The sequence below is a fragment of the Oncorhynchus mykiss genome, unplaced genomic scaffold, assembly GCF_013265735.2.
Source record: "Oncorhynchus mykiss isolate Arlee unplaced genomic scaffold, USDA_OmykA_1.1 un_scaffold_182, whole genome shotgun sequence".
Classification (NCBI taxonomy): Eukaryota; Metazoa; Chordata; class Actinopteri; order Salmoniformes; family Salmonidae; genus Oncorhynchus; species Oncorhynchus mykiss.
This window is the reverse complement of record NW_023493672.1, coordinates 640,777-655,283: the sequence shown is the minus strand read 5'-3', so window position 1 is coordinate 655,283 and position 14,507 is coordinate 640,777. Positions and strand designations below refer to the sequence as shown.

The following is a 14,507-nucleotide window of genomic DNA, read 5'->3' as shown; positions in this document are numbered from 1 at the left end:
ACAGCTGAAGGACAGAAATACATCCATTTAAATAAATATATTTAACAATACACACTACATATCAATACACTCTACATATCGATACACAAACTATCTAGGTCAAATATGGGAGAGGCGTTGTGCCACGAGATGTTGCTTTATCTGTTTTCTGAAACCAGGTTTGTTGTTTATTTCAGCGATATGAGATGGGAGGAAGTTCCATGCAATAAGGGCTCTATATAATACTGTACGCTTTCTTCAATTTGTTCTGGATTAGAGAAGGGGGGGAGAGGGACACATGAACAGGGGAGGGAGAGAAGGGGGAGAGAGGGACACAGGAACAGGGGAGGGAGAGAAGGGGAGAGGGACACAGGAACAGGGGCAGGGGGGTTGGGGGAGAGGGACACAGGAACAGGGGAGGGAGAGAAGGGGAGAGGGACACAGGAACAGGGGAGGGAGAGAAGGGGAGAGGGACACAGGAACAGGGGAGGGAGAGAAGGGGAGAGGGACACAGGAACAGGGGAGGGAGAGAAGGGAAGAGGGACACAGGAACAGGGGAGGGAGAGAAGGGGAGAGGGACACAGGAACAGGGGAGGGAGAGAAGGGGGGGAGAGGGACACAGGAACGGGGGGAGAGGGACACAGGAACAGGGGAGGGAGAGAAGGGAGGAACAGGGGGAAGGAGTGTCAGCTGACTGTGTAGATCTATAGAACTGAAGTCTGGACATCATGTGACAGATCTACTGGTCTGTTGGTCAGGTCCTCCATGGAGGTGAGCTGTAGATCCGTAATTTCTACCTCCTCCTCCTCCTGCTGCAGCTGCTGTTGGGTTAGAGAGGGGTCCAGGTCCCACGGGTCCAGAACAGCAATTCTAGAGGAGAGAAGGAAGTAGAATGGGTTAAAGAAACAATAGGAGAGATAAGCAGGGTAGAAAATACAGAGAGAGAAGGACTGGGAGAGAGGGGAGAGATGGGGAAAGAGGAGGAGAGAGGGGGAAAGAGGAGGAGAGAGGGGTAAAGAGGAGGAGAGAGGGGAGAGAGAAGAGAGAGAGAGAGGAGAGGGGGTACAAGGAAGGGGAAGGAAGGGGGAGGATCAGAGAGAAAAAGTGAGGGAGAAGGAGAAAGAGAAAAATATAGAAAGAGGGAGAGAGAGAAAATGACAGAAAGAGACTACTTTTTCCAAATCTCTAACCTTCTTTCTTAGTGTACTTTCCTTGATGTGGATTAGGTCTGCAGTAAGGCAGTATAATACTCTGGCTTCAGCTGGACTGAGGTCTGCAGTAAGGCAGTATACTACTCTGGCTTCAGCTGGACTGAGGTCTGTAGTAAGGCAGTATAATACTCTGGCTTCAGCTGGACTGAGGTCTGCAGTAAGGCAGTATAATACTCTGGCTTCAGCTGGACTGAGGTCTGCAGTAAGGCAGTATAATACTCTGACTTCAGCTGGACTGAGGTCTGTAGTAAGGCAGTATAATACTCTGGTTTCAGCTGGACTGAGGTCTGCAGTAAGGCAGTATAATACTCTGGCTTCAGCTGGACTGAGGTCTGCAGTAAGGCAGTATAATACTCTGGCTTCAGCTGGATTGAGGTCTGCAGTAAGGCAGTATAATACTCTGGCTTCAGCTGGACTGAGGTAAGGCAGTATAATACTCTGGCTTCAGCTGGACTGAGGTCAACAGTAAGGCAGTATAATACTATGGTTTTAGCTGGACTGAGGTCTGTAGTAAGGCAGTATAATACTGTGGTTTCAGCTGGACTGAGGTCTGCAGTAAGGCAGTATAATACTCTGGCTTCAGCTGGACTGAGGTCTGTAGGAAGGCAGTATAATACTCTGGCTTCAGCTGGACTGAGGTCTGTGGTAAGGCAGTATAATACTCTGGCTTCAGCTGGACTGAGGTCTGTAGGAAGGCAGTATAATACTCTGGCTTCAGCTGGACTGAGGTCTGTAGTAAGGCAGTATAATACTCTGGCTTCAGCTGGACTGAGGTCTGAAGTAAGGCAGTATAATACTCTGGCTTCTGCTGGACTGAGGTATGTAGTAAGGCAGTATAATACTCTGGCTTCAGCTGGACTGAGGTATGTAGTAAGGCAGTATAATACTCTGGTTTCAGCTGGACTGAGGTCTGTAGTAAGGCAGTATAATACTCTGGCTTCAGCTGGACTGAGGTCTGTAGTAAGGCAGTATAATACTCTGGCTTCAGCTGGACTGAGGTAAGGCAGTATAATACTCTGGCTTCAGCTGGACTGAGGTCTGCAGTAAGGCAGTATGGTACTCTGGCTTCAGCTGGACTGAGGTAAGGCAGTATAATACTCTGGTTTCAGCTGGACTGAGGTAAGGCAGTATAATACTCTGGCTTCAGCTGGACTGAGGTAAGGCAGTATAATACTCTGGCTTCAGCTGGACTGAGGTCTGCAGTAAGGCAGTATAATACTCTGGCTTCAGCTGGACTGAGGTCTGCAGTAAGGCAGTATAATACTCTGGCTTCAGCTGGACTGAGGTCTGCAGTAAGGCAGTATAATACTCTGGCTTCAGCTGGATTGAGGTCTGCAGTAAGGCAGTATAATACTCTGGCTTCAGCTGGACTGAGGTCTGTAGTAAGGCAGTATAATACTCTGGCTTCAGCTGGACTGAGGTCTGTAGTAAGGCAGTATAATACTCTGGCTTCAGCTGGACTGAGGTATGTAGTAAGGCAGTATAATACTCTGGCTTCAGCTGGATTGAGGTCTGCAGTAAGGCAGTATAATACTCTGGCTTCAGCTGGACTGAGGTATGTAGTAAGGCAGTATAATACTCTGGCTTCAGCTGGACTGAGGTCTGCAGTAAGGCAGTATAATACTCTGGCTTCAGCTGGACTGAGGTCTGTAGTAAGGCAGTATAATACTCTGGCTTCAGCTGGACAAACTAACTCATGTCATGTGACCCTCCTGGGCACTGACTACAGATCAACAGACCAAGAACAGACTTTGCCCAAACTCAGACTCAGAGGCAGGAAACCATGCTGAGACACACAGGTAATAGATAAAATGTACACTGATATTCACTGAGTTTACAAAAACCTTAAGAACACCTTCCTAATATTGAGTTGTTACTTTTTTAAACTGTGCATTTGTTGGTTAAGGGCTTGTCAGTAAGTATTTCACAGTGAAGTCTAAACCTGTTGTATTCTGCACCTCACTATGTTGTTGTTGTTGTTGTTGTTGTTGTTGTTGGGCGGTGGTCATAAACGCTGGTTCTGAAGAGCTACAGGGCTGTGCAGGCTTTTGTTACAGCCCAACACTAACACTCTTGATTCAGCTCATTGTTAGCTTGAGGACTGGTTGAATCGGGTGGTCTTCAGTGCAGGGTTGGAACTAAAGCCTGCACTCCCTGTACCTCTTCAGGACCAGGTTAGGAAACCAACATATCTGTATTGAGTAAAAGACAGACTGCAGGTTTTTGTTGGCAGCAAAACAACCTTATTCTTTACTCTGATAAACCGCAAAATGTTAAGCAAAGAATCATGGGTAATGTAGTTGCATGCACAATTCTTGAGATGAGTAAAAAAAAAAAAATGCTATGTAAATCGACATTCTTTATACTGCATTGCTGATAGGAGCCTCTTTCAGAGTTCTCACACCGCCTGGTAGAGCTCTGTCATTTCCAAAGTAAACATTGTTGTAAAAAGAGAAGAAGAAGAAGAAGTATTGGAAGTAATTTATTTTGCGTCGTTAGCAAATAGGAATTTAAGGTGGGATATCTGTTTCGACGGTTAAAGGGTTAATGGGGGTTGATCACAGTTTGGACATGGACACCTGGGTTGTGTTCAGTAACCAAGTAATTGGTAAGTAATTGGTAAGTAATTGGTAAGTAATTGGTAAGTAATTGGTAAGTAATTGGTAAGTAATTGGTAAGTAATTAAAATACAGGAGTTATTTTTTATTTTGTTTAACCTTTATTGAACTAGGCAAGTCAGGAACAAATTATTATTTACAATGACGGCCTACCCCGGCCAAACCTGGACGATGCTGGGCCAATTGTGTACCGTCATATGGGACTCCCAATCACGGCCGGATGTGACACAGCCTGGATAATGTTAAGGTAATGTAGCTTCAGGACTCACTGTTGGCATTGTCCATCTCCGGCTGGTAGAGTCTCTTCATTACACAGTGCTGTACGTGTCCCCTCCTCACACAGCCTGGCTGGGGCTGGGCTGCTACACAGAGACGCAGTTTCACACATCAACCCTGCATCCTAACCAGACACTTTACAGAAACATCAACCCTCATTTTAACTATAACCTCAATCTCCAAGAAAGAGAAGACATTTAAAGAAGATGTTCCAGAATGGGTATATTTCACAGTTCTAATGTAGAACGTTAAGGTGTTCCAGAATGTGTATATTTCACAGTTCTAAGGTAGAATGTTATTGTGTTCCAGAATGGGTATATTTCACAGTTCTAAGGTAGAATGTTAAGGTGTTCCAGAATGGGTATATTTCATAGTTCTAAGGTAGAACGTTAAGGTGTTCCAGAATGGGTATATTTCATAGTTCTAAGGTAGAACGTTAAGGTGTTCCAGAATGGGTATATTTCATAGTTCTAAGGTAGAATGTTAAGGTGTTCCAGAATGGGTATATTTCATAGTTCTAAGGTAGAATGTTAAGGTGTTCCAGAATGGGTATATTTCATAGTTCTAATGTAGAACGTTAAGGTGTTCCAGAATGGGTATATTTCATAGTTCTAAGGTAGAATGTTAAGGTGTTCCAGAATGGGTATATTTCATAGTTCTAAGGTAGAATGTTAAGGTGTTCCAGAATGGGTATATTTCATAGTTCTAAGGTAGCATGTTTAATGTATTTCCCATTCTTTACTAGTCCCTCATCTCTACCTCTTGTTCCAGGCTTAGTACAGTACCTACAGACCCACCTGTTAGTTTGGTTTCTACCTACAGACCCACCTGTTAGTTTGGTTTCTACCTACAGACCCACCTGTTAGTTTGGTTTCTACCTACAGGACCCACCTGTTAGTTTGGTTCCTACCTACAGACCAACCTATTAGTTTGGTTTCGACCTACAGACCCACCTGTCAGTTTGGTTTGTACCTACAGACCCACCTGTTAGTTTGGTTTCTACCTACAGACCCACCTGTTAGTTTGGTTTCTACCTACAGACCCACCTGTTAGTTTCATCTCTACCTACAGACCCACCTGTTAGTTTGGTTTCTACCTACATACCCACCTGTTAGTTTGGTTTCTACCTACAGACCCACCTGTTAGTTTGGTTTCTACCTACAGACCGACCAGTTAGTTTCATCTCTACCTACAGACCTACCTGTTAGTTTGGTTTCTACCTACAGACCCACCTGTTAGTTTGGTTTCTACCTACAGACCCACCTGTTAGTTTGGTTTCTACCTACATACCCACCTGTTAGTTTGGTTTCTACCTACATACCCACCTGTTAGTTTGGTTTCTACCTACAGACCCACCTGTTAGTTTGGTTTCTACCTACAGACCTACCTGTTAGTTTGGTTTCTACCTACAGACCCACCTGTTAGTTTGGTTTCTACCTACAGACCCACCTGTTAGTTTGGTTTCTACCTACAGACCCACCTGTTAGTTTGGTTTCTACCTACAGACCCACCTCTTAGTTTGGTTTCTACCTACAGACCCACCTGTTAGTTTGGTTTCTACCTACAGACCCACCTGTTAGTTTCATCTCTACCTACAGACCCACCTGTTAGTTTGGTTTCTACCTACATACCCACCTGTTAGTTTGGTTTCTACCTACAGACCCACCTGTTAGTTTGGTTTCTATTTACAGACCCACCTGTTAGTTTGGTTTCTACCTACAGACCCACCTCTTAGTTTGGTTTCTACCTACAGACCTACCTGTTAGTTTCATCTCTATCTACAGACTCACCTGTTAGTTTGGTTTCTACCTACAGACCCACCTGTTAGATTGATCTCTACCTACAGACCCACCTGTTAGTTTGGTTTCTACCTACAGACCCACCTGTTAGTTTGGTTTCTACCTACAGACCCACCTGTTAGTTTGGTTTCTACCTGTTAGTTCCATCTCTACCTACAGACCCACCTGTTAGTTTGGTTTCTACCTACAGACCCACCTGTTAGTTTTGTCACGACACTTGAGGACGTAGACAATGATGACGATGGTCTCCAGCACCAGAAACACAGCAGCAGAGATGGCTCCTATCTTCCAGGCTTCCAGGCCTGATTCTGAACAGGAGATTAGAGGAGGAGAGGAGAATAGAGGAGAGAGAGGTACATTAACACAGCAGCAGAGATGGCTCTTATCTTCCAGGCTTCCAGACCTGATTCTGAACAGGAGATGAGAGGAGGAGAGGAGAATAGAGGAGAGAGAGGTACATTAACACAGCAGCAGAGATGGCTCTTATCTTCCAGGCTTCCAGACCTGATTCTGAAAAGGAGATGAGAGGAGGAGAGGAGAAGAGAGGAGAGAGAGGTACGTTAACACAGCAGCAGAGATGGCTCTAATCGTACAATCTTCCAGACCTGATTCTGAACAGGAAATGAGAGGAGGAGAGGAGAAGAGAGGAGAGAGAGGTACGTTAACACAGCATCAGACATGGCTCTAATCGTACAAGCTTCCAGGCCTGATTCTGAACAGGGGATGAGAGGAGGAGAGGAGAAGAGAGGAGAGAGAGGTACATTAACACAGCATCAGACATGGCTCCAATCGTACAAGCTTCCAAGCATCAGATTTTTACAGTGTTGTGTAGATGGGAAAAAGCTGCTCTTGAAATATTTTTGCTATGTTTGTCAAAAGAGAGATCAGGGTCCAGAGTAACGCAGAGGTCCTTCACAGACTACTACTATCTTCTATTTCTGTAGTGTGAGACAGCTTGATGTACCAGGACACCCCCTGGACAGGACACTAGTCTATCTCCTGTTTCTGTAGGGAGACAGCTTGATGTACAGGACACCCCCTGGACAGGAAACTAGTCTATCTCCTGTTTCTGTAGTGTGAGACAGCTTGATGTACAGGACACCCCCTGGACAGGACACTAGTCTATCTCCTGTTACAGTAGTGTGAGACAGCTTGATGTACCAGGACACCCCCTGGACAGGACACTAGTCTATCTCCTGTTACAGTAGTGTGAGACAGCTTGATGTACCAGGAAACTAGTCTATATCCTGTTTCTGTAGGGAGACAGCTTGATGTACCAGGACACCCCCTGGACAGGACACTAGTCTATCTCCTGTTACAGTAGTGTGAGACAGCTTGATGTACCAGGACACCCCCTGGACAGGACACTAGTCTATCTCTTGTTACAGTAGTGTGAGACAGCTTGATGTACCAGGACACCCCCTGGACAGGACACTAGTCTATCTCCTGTTTCTGTAGTGTAGTGTGAGACAGCTTGATGTACCAGGACACCCCCTGGACAGGACACTAGTCTATCTCCTGTTTCTGTAGTGTGAGACAGCTTGATGTAACAGGACACCCCCTGGACAGGACACTAGTATATCTCCTGTTTCTGTAGGGAGACAGCTTGATGTACCAGGACACCCCCGGGACAGGACACTAGTCTATCTCCTGTTACAGTAGTGAGACAGCTTGATGTACCAGAACACCCCCTGGACAGGACACTAGTCTATCTCCTGTTACAGTAGTGAGACAGCTTGATGTACCAGGACACCCCCTGGACAGGACACTAGTCTATCTCCTGTTTCTGTAGTGAGGCAGCTTGATGTACCAGGACACCCCCTGGACAGGACACTAGTCTATCTCCTGTTTCTGTAGGGAGACAGCTTGATGTAACAGGACACACCCTGGACAGGACACTAGTCTATATCCTGTTTCTATAGGGAGACAGATTGATGTACCAGGACACCCCCTGGACAGGACACTAGTCTATCTCCTGTTTCTGTAGGGAGACAGATTGATGTACCAGGACACCCCCTGGACAGGACACTAGTCTATCTCCTGTTACAGTAGTGAGACAGCTTGATGTACCAGGACACCCCCTGGACAGGACACTAGTCTATCTCCTGTTTCTGTAGGGAGACAGCTTGATGTACCAGGACACTAGTCTATCTTCTGTTTCTGTAGTGAGACAGCTTGATGTACAGGACACCCCCTGGACAGGAAACTAGTCTATCTCCTGTTTCTGTAGTGTGAGACAGCTTGATGTACAGGACACCCCCTGGACAGGACACTAGTCTATCTCCTGTTACAGTAGTGTGAGACAGCTTGATGTACCAGGACACCCCCTGGACAGGACACTAGTCTATCTCCTGTTACAGTAGTGTGAGACAGCTTGATGTACCAGGAAACTAGTCTATATCCTGTTTCTGTAGGGAGACAGCTTGATGTACCAGGACACCCCCTGGACAGGACACTAGTCTATCTCCTGTTTCTGTAGTGTAGTGTGAGACAGCTTGATGTACCAGGACACCCCCTGGACAGGACACTAGTCTATCTCCTGTTTCTGTAGTGTGAGACAGCTTGATGTAACAGGACACCCCCTGGACAGGACACTAGTATATCTCCTGTTTCTGTGGGGAGACAGCTTGATGTACCAGGACACCCCCGGGACAGGACACTAGTCTATCTCCTGTTACAGTAGTGAGACAGCTTGATGTACCAGGACACCCCCTGGACAGGACACTAGTCTATCTCCTGTTACAGTAGTGAGACAGCTTGATGTACCAGGACACCCCCTGGACAGGACACTAGTCTATCTCCTGTTTCTGTAGTGAGGCAGCTTGATGTACCAGGACACCCCCTGGACAGGACACTAGTCTATCTCCTGTTTCTGTAGGGAGACAGCTTGATGTAACAGGACACACCCTGGACAGGACACTAGTCTATATCCTGTTTCTATAGGGAGACAGATTGATGTACCAGGACACCCCCTGGACAGGACACTAGTCTATCTCCTGTTTCTGTAGGGAGACAGATTGATGTACCAGGACACCCCCTGGACAGGACACTAGTCTATCTCCTGTTTCTGTAGGGAGACAGCTTGATGTACCAGGACACTAGTCTATCTTCTGTTTCTGTAGTGAGACAGCTTGATGTACAGGACACCCCCTGGACAGGAAACTAGTCTATCTCCTGTTTCTGTAGTGTGAGACAGCTTGATGTACAGGACACCCCCTGGACAGGACACTAGTCTATCTCCTGTTACAGTAGTGTGAGACAGCTTGATGTACCAGGACACCCCCTGGACAGGACACTAGTCTATCTCCTGTTACAGTAGTGTGAGACAGCTTGATGTACCAGGAAACTAGTCTATATCCTGTTTCTGTAGGGAGACAGCTTGATGTACCAGGACACCCCCTGGACAGGACACTAGTCTATCTCCTGTTTCTGTAGTGTAGTGTGAGACAGCTTGATGTACCAGGACACCCCCTGGACAGGACACTAGTCTATCTCCTGTTTCTGTAGTGTGAGACAGCTTGATGTAACAGGACACCCCCTGGACAGGACACTAGTATATCTCCTGTTTCTGTGGGGAGACAGCTTGATGTACCAGGACACCCCCGGGACAGGACACTAGTCTATCTCCTGTTACAGTAGTGAGACAGCTTGATGTACCAGGACACCCCCTGGACAGGACACTAGTCTATCTCCTGTTACAGTAGTGAGACAGCTTGATGTACCAGGACACCCCCTGGACAGGACACTAGTCTATCTCCTGTTTCTGTAGTGAGGCAGCTTGATGTACCAGGACACCCCCTGGACAGGACACTAGTCTATCTCCTGTTTCTGTAGGGAGACAGCTTGATGTAACAGGACACCCCCTGGACAGGACACTAGTCTATATCCTGTTTCTATAGGGAGACAGATTGATGTACCAGGACACCCCCTGGACAGGACACTAGTCTATCTCCTGTTTCTGTAGGGAGACAGATTGATGTACCAGGACACCCCCTGGACAGGACACTAGTCTATCTCCTGTTACAGTAGTGAGACAGCTTGATGTACCAGGACACCCCCTGGACAGGACACTAGTCTATCTCCTGTTTCTGTAGGGAGACAGCTTGATGTACCAGGACACTAGTCTATCTTCTGTTTCTGTAGTGAGACAGCTTGATGTACAGGACACCCCCTGGACAGGACACTAGTCTATCTCCTGTTTCTGTAGTGTGAGACAGCTTGATGTACAGGACACCCCCTGGACAGGACACTAGTCTATCTCCTGTTACAGTAGTGTGAGACAGCTTGATGTACCAGGACACCCCCTGGATAGGACACTAGTCTATATCCTGTTACAGTAGTGTGAGACAGCTTGATGTACCAGGAAACTAGTCTATCTCCTGTTACAGTAGTGTGAGACAGCTTGATGTACCAGGACACCCCCTGGACAGGACACTAGTCTATCTCCTGTTTCTGTAGTGTAGTGTGAGACAGCTTGATGTACCAGGACACCCCCTGGACAGGACACTAGTCTATCTCCTGTTTATGTAGTGTGAGACAGCTTGATGTAACAGGACACCCCCTGGACAGGACACTAGTATATCTCCTGTTTCTGTAGGGAGACAGCTTGATGTACCAGGACACCCCCGGGACAGGACACTAGTCTATCTCCTGTTACAGTAGTGAGACAGCTTGATTTACCAGGACACCCCCTGGACAGGACACTAGTCTATCTCCTGTTTCAGTAGTGAGACAGCTTGATGTACAGGACACCCCCTGGACAGGACACTAGTCTATCTCCTGTTTCTATAGGGAGACAGCTTGATGTACCGGGACACCCCCTGGACAGGACACTAGTCTATCTCCTGTTACACTAGTGTGGTAAACCAAAGTGTGCCATTGGTTTACCGTTGTCATGTCGATTATTGTTACATTGTCCGTTGGTTCGTGTGAGTAGCTGTGTTGTTTGGGATTTCGTGCCACGTATTTTGTGCAGGTGATTACGGGTCTCGTCCCGTGGTGTTAATCATTGTCTTATTTATTCGAGGTACTCCTCGCTCTTTTGTTTGGGATTCAACCCTGTGTTTTGTTTACGTTTTTGTTTGGTTTTCGGTCCCGTGCCGTCGCACTGCACGCTGTAATTTGGGAAATTAAACCCCCTATTACGCATTCCTGCGCCTGTCTCCCGACACATTTAAACCAGCGTGATAAATACAGCCCTTAGCTGTGGTATATTGGCACTATACACCAGAAACCACAGATCTGCCTTATTGCTATAATACAGTTAGTTACCTGTTGTCTGTAGTTATAATACAGGATACAGTTCCCTGTTGTCAGTAGTTATAATACAGGATACAGTTCCCTGTTGTCTGTAGTTATAATACAGGATACAGTTCCCTGAGTTGTCAGTACCTGTAGTGACCTCCACCACCTTATTGGTCTCTCCTGACTCCTCCTCATTGGCCCTGGCAGAAATGTCCTCCACAAAGTTATCCAGAGTAGAAATGACCTCATCAGGGTCAAAGTTCAAAAGGTTGTCCTGAAACGTGATGATCTTGTTGGCGTCGTTCGACTCCAGATCCACACCCTCCAGGATCTCCTCCCCTCCCATGGTGTTGCTCTCCGTCTCTCCCCGAGGACGGTGGGGGCTGAGTGGGCTAGCGGGGTCCCGAGACTTCCCTGGTATGGATCTCATGGAGCCTTCAACTGGGTCCAGCAGCACTTCTAGAGGAGGGGTCAGATATTTGGCACACATGTGTGAATGAGAGTGAGAAGGGCCCAAAGCCTAGGGTAGGGGAACTATAGAGTGGACCTATGGAATGTAGGGGCTAACGTGTGTGTGTGTGTGTGTGTGTGTGTGTGTGTGTGTGTGTGTGTGTGTGTGTGTGTGTGTGTGTGTGTGTGTGTGTGTGTGTGTGTGTGTGTGTGTGTGTGTGTGTGTGGTGTGTGTGTGTGTGTGGAGTAATCTCAGTCAGAAAATTCAGTGCCTTATGAATGATTACATTGTCTCTGTAACCAACACATACGATCCCTCAGTCAAGCAGTGAATTTCAAACACAGGTTCAAACACAAAGTCCAGGGAGGTTTTCCAATGCCTCACAAAGGGCACATGTTGGTAAATTGGTCAAAAGCATTGAACATCCCTTTGAGCATGTTGAAGTTATTAATTACACTTTGAATGGTGTATCAATACACCCAGTCACTACAAAGATACAGGCATCCTTCCTAACTCAGTTGCCGGAGAGGAGGGAAACTGCTCAGGGATTTCACCATGAGGCCAATGGTGATTTTAGTTACAGTTACAGAGTTTAATGGCTGTGATGGGAGAAAACTAAGAATGGATCAACAACATTGTAGTTATTCCACAGTACCAACATACATGACAGAGGGAAAAGAAGGAAGCAAATAATAATAACAGAATACAAATAATTCTAAAACAGAATGCAAATAATTCTAAAACAGAATGCAAATAATTCTAAAACAGAATACAAATAATTCTAAAACAGAATGCAAATAATTCTAAAACAGAATACAAATAATTCTAAAACAGAATACAAATAATTCTGAAACAGAATGCAAATAATTCTAAAACAGAATACAAATAATTCTAAAACAGAATACAAATAATTCTAAAACAGAATACAAATAATTCTAAAACAGAATACAAATAATTCTGAAACAGAATGCAAATAATTCTAAAACAGAATACAAATAATTCTAAAACAGAATACAAATAATTCTAAAACAGAATACAAATAATTCTAAAACAGAATACAAATAATTCTAAAACAGAATACAAATAATTCTAAAACAGAATACAAATAATTCTAAAACAGAATACAAATAATTCTAAAACAGAATACAAATAATTCTAAAACAGAATACAAATAATTCTGAAACAGAATACAAATAATTCTAAAACAGAATACAAATCATTCTGAAACAGAATACCAATCATTGCAACAAGGCACTAAAGTAATACTGCAAAGAATGTGGCAAAGCAATTCACTTTTATCCTAAATACAAAGTGTTATGTTTGGGTCAAATCCAATACATTGCTAAGTACCACTCTCCATATTTTCAAGAATAGTGTTGGCTGCATCATGTTATGGGTATGCTTGTAATCGTTAAGTACTGGGGAGTTTTTTGGGATAAAAAAAAGAAACGGAATGGAGCTAAACAGGCAAAATCCTAGAAGAAAACCTGGATCAGTCTGCTTTCCAACAGGGTGTCACGTTCGTTGAATGGAGGAAACCAAGGCGCAGCGTGAGATGAACACATCTTATTTTAATGAAGACAAAGAAACACTTAAACAAACTACAAAAAGAAACATGAAGCTAAATATAGTGCTGACACAGGCAACTAACACATAGACAATGACCCACGAATTACCCAAGGAATATGGCTGCCTAAATATGGTTCCCAATCAGAGACAACGATAAACAGCTGCCTCTGATTGAGAACCAATCTAGGCAACCATAGACATACAAAACACCTAGACTAGTAAACACCCATAGACATACAAAACCCCTAGACAAAAACACATACATCACCCATGTCACACCCTGACCTAACCAAAACAATAAAGAAAACAAAGAATACTAAGGTCAGGGCGTGGCACTGGGAGATGAAGGCCAAATCTACACTGGAGTCGATTACGAAGAAGACTGTGAATGTTCATGAGCGGCCGAGTTACAGTTTTGACTGAAATCTACATGAAAATCTATGGAAAGACCTGAAAAATGGTTGTCTAACAATGATCAACAACCAATAAGACAGAACTTGAAGAAGTTTGGAAAGAATAATGGGCACAATCCAGGTGTGTAAATCTCTTAGAAACTTTTCCAGAGACTTCCAGCTGTAATGGCTGCCCAAGGTGATTCTAACAGGTATTGACTCCGGGGGTTGAACACTTATCTAATCAATACATTTTTCTTTTGTTTTTCATGTTCCACTTCAGTTTACCTTGGTTCTCTGCTTGACTGGTTTCTGGTGTCTCCTCTTCAACGGCCTCTCCTCCTTCTCCTCCTCCTGCTGCACCTCCTCCTCCTTCTCCTCCTCTTGCTGCACCTCCTCCTCCTTCTTCTCCTCCTGTTTCACCTCCTCCTCCTTCTCCTCCTCCTGCTTCACCTCCAAGCTGGTCTGCAGCTCCTATCATCACTCCTTCATCTCTCTCTTCCTCTTCCACACTCTCTCCATCCCTTTCCTCCTCTCCCCCTATCGCCTCACCCCCTGCGTCCCCAATCACTACTTCAGCTCCAGCCTCTTCCTCCTCCACAACCACCACACTTTCCTCCATCCTTCCCTCCTCCCCCTCTCCTCCCACCACCACCACCACCTCCTCCTTCCCTCCCTCCTCTTCAACTGGCTCCCCCACTACCGACTGAGTAGTATTCATTTCCTCATAGTCTTCCACCCCCACCTCCCCACCTAACCCCTCACCTCCCTCATCTTCCACCTCCACCTCCCCCTCTCGCTCCTTCTCTCCTCCAGCCTCCTCAGTCACAGTCTCCTGCTCTGTCTGCACCTCGTCCTCCTCCACCATTTCGGTTGCTAATTTCTCCTCTATCGCCTCCTCCTCTCCCGCCGCCTCCTCCTCCTCTCCCTCCGTCTCCTCTACGTCTACCTCTCTTCCTCCCTTCTCC

The 14,507-nt window shown here is 45.6% G+C and overlaps 1 protein-coding gene across 1 annotated transcript; it reads right to left on the bottom strand.

Annotated features, from left to right (window-relative positions):
- Positions 1-579: 579 nt before the first annotated feature.
- Positions 580-14,152, bottom strand: LOC118947671 (keratin, type II cytoskeletal 1-like). Its single transcript, XM_036972591.1, has 5 exons — positions 13,828-14,152; positions 11,275-11,586; positions 6,080-6,191; positions 4,078-4,170; positions 580-849 (listed from the first exon to the last, which is right to left on the bottom strand). Exons 1-5 carry the CDS (start codon positions 14,018-14,020, stop codon positions 684-686), a joined length of 876 nt encoding a protein of 291 aa, XP_036828486.1. The 5' UTR covers positions 14,021-14,152; the 3' UTR covers positions 580-683.
- Between the last annotated feature and the right edge of the window lie 355 nt (positions 14,153-14,507).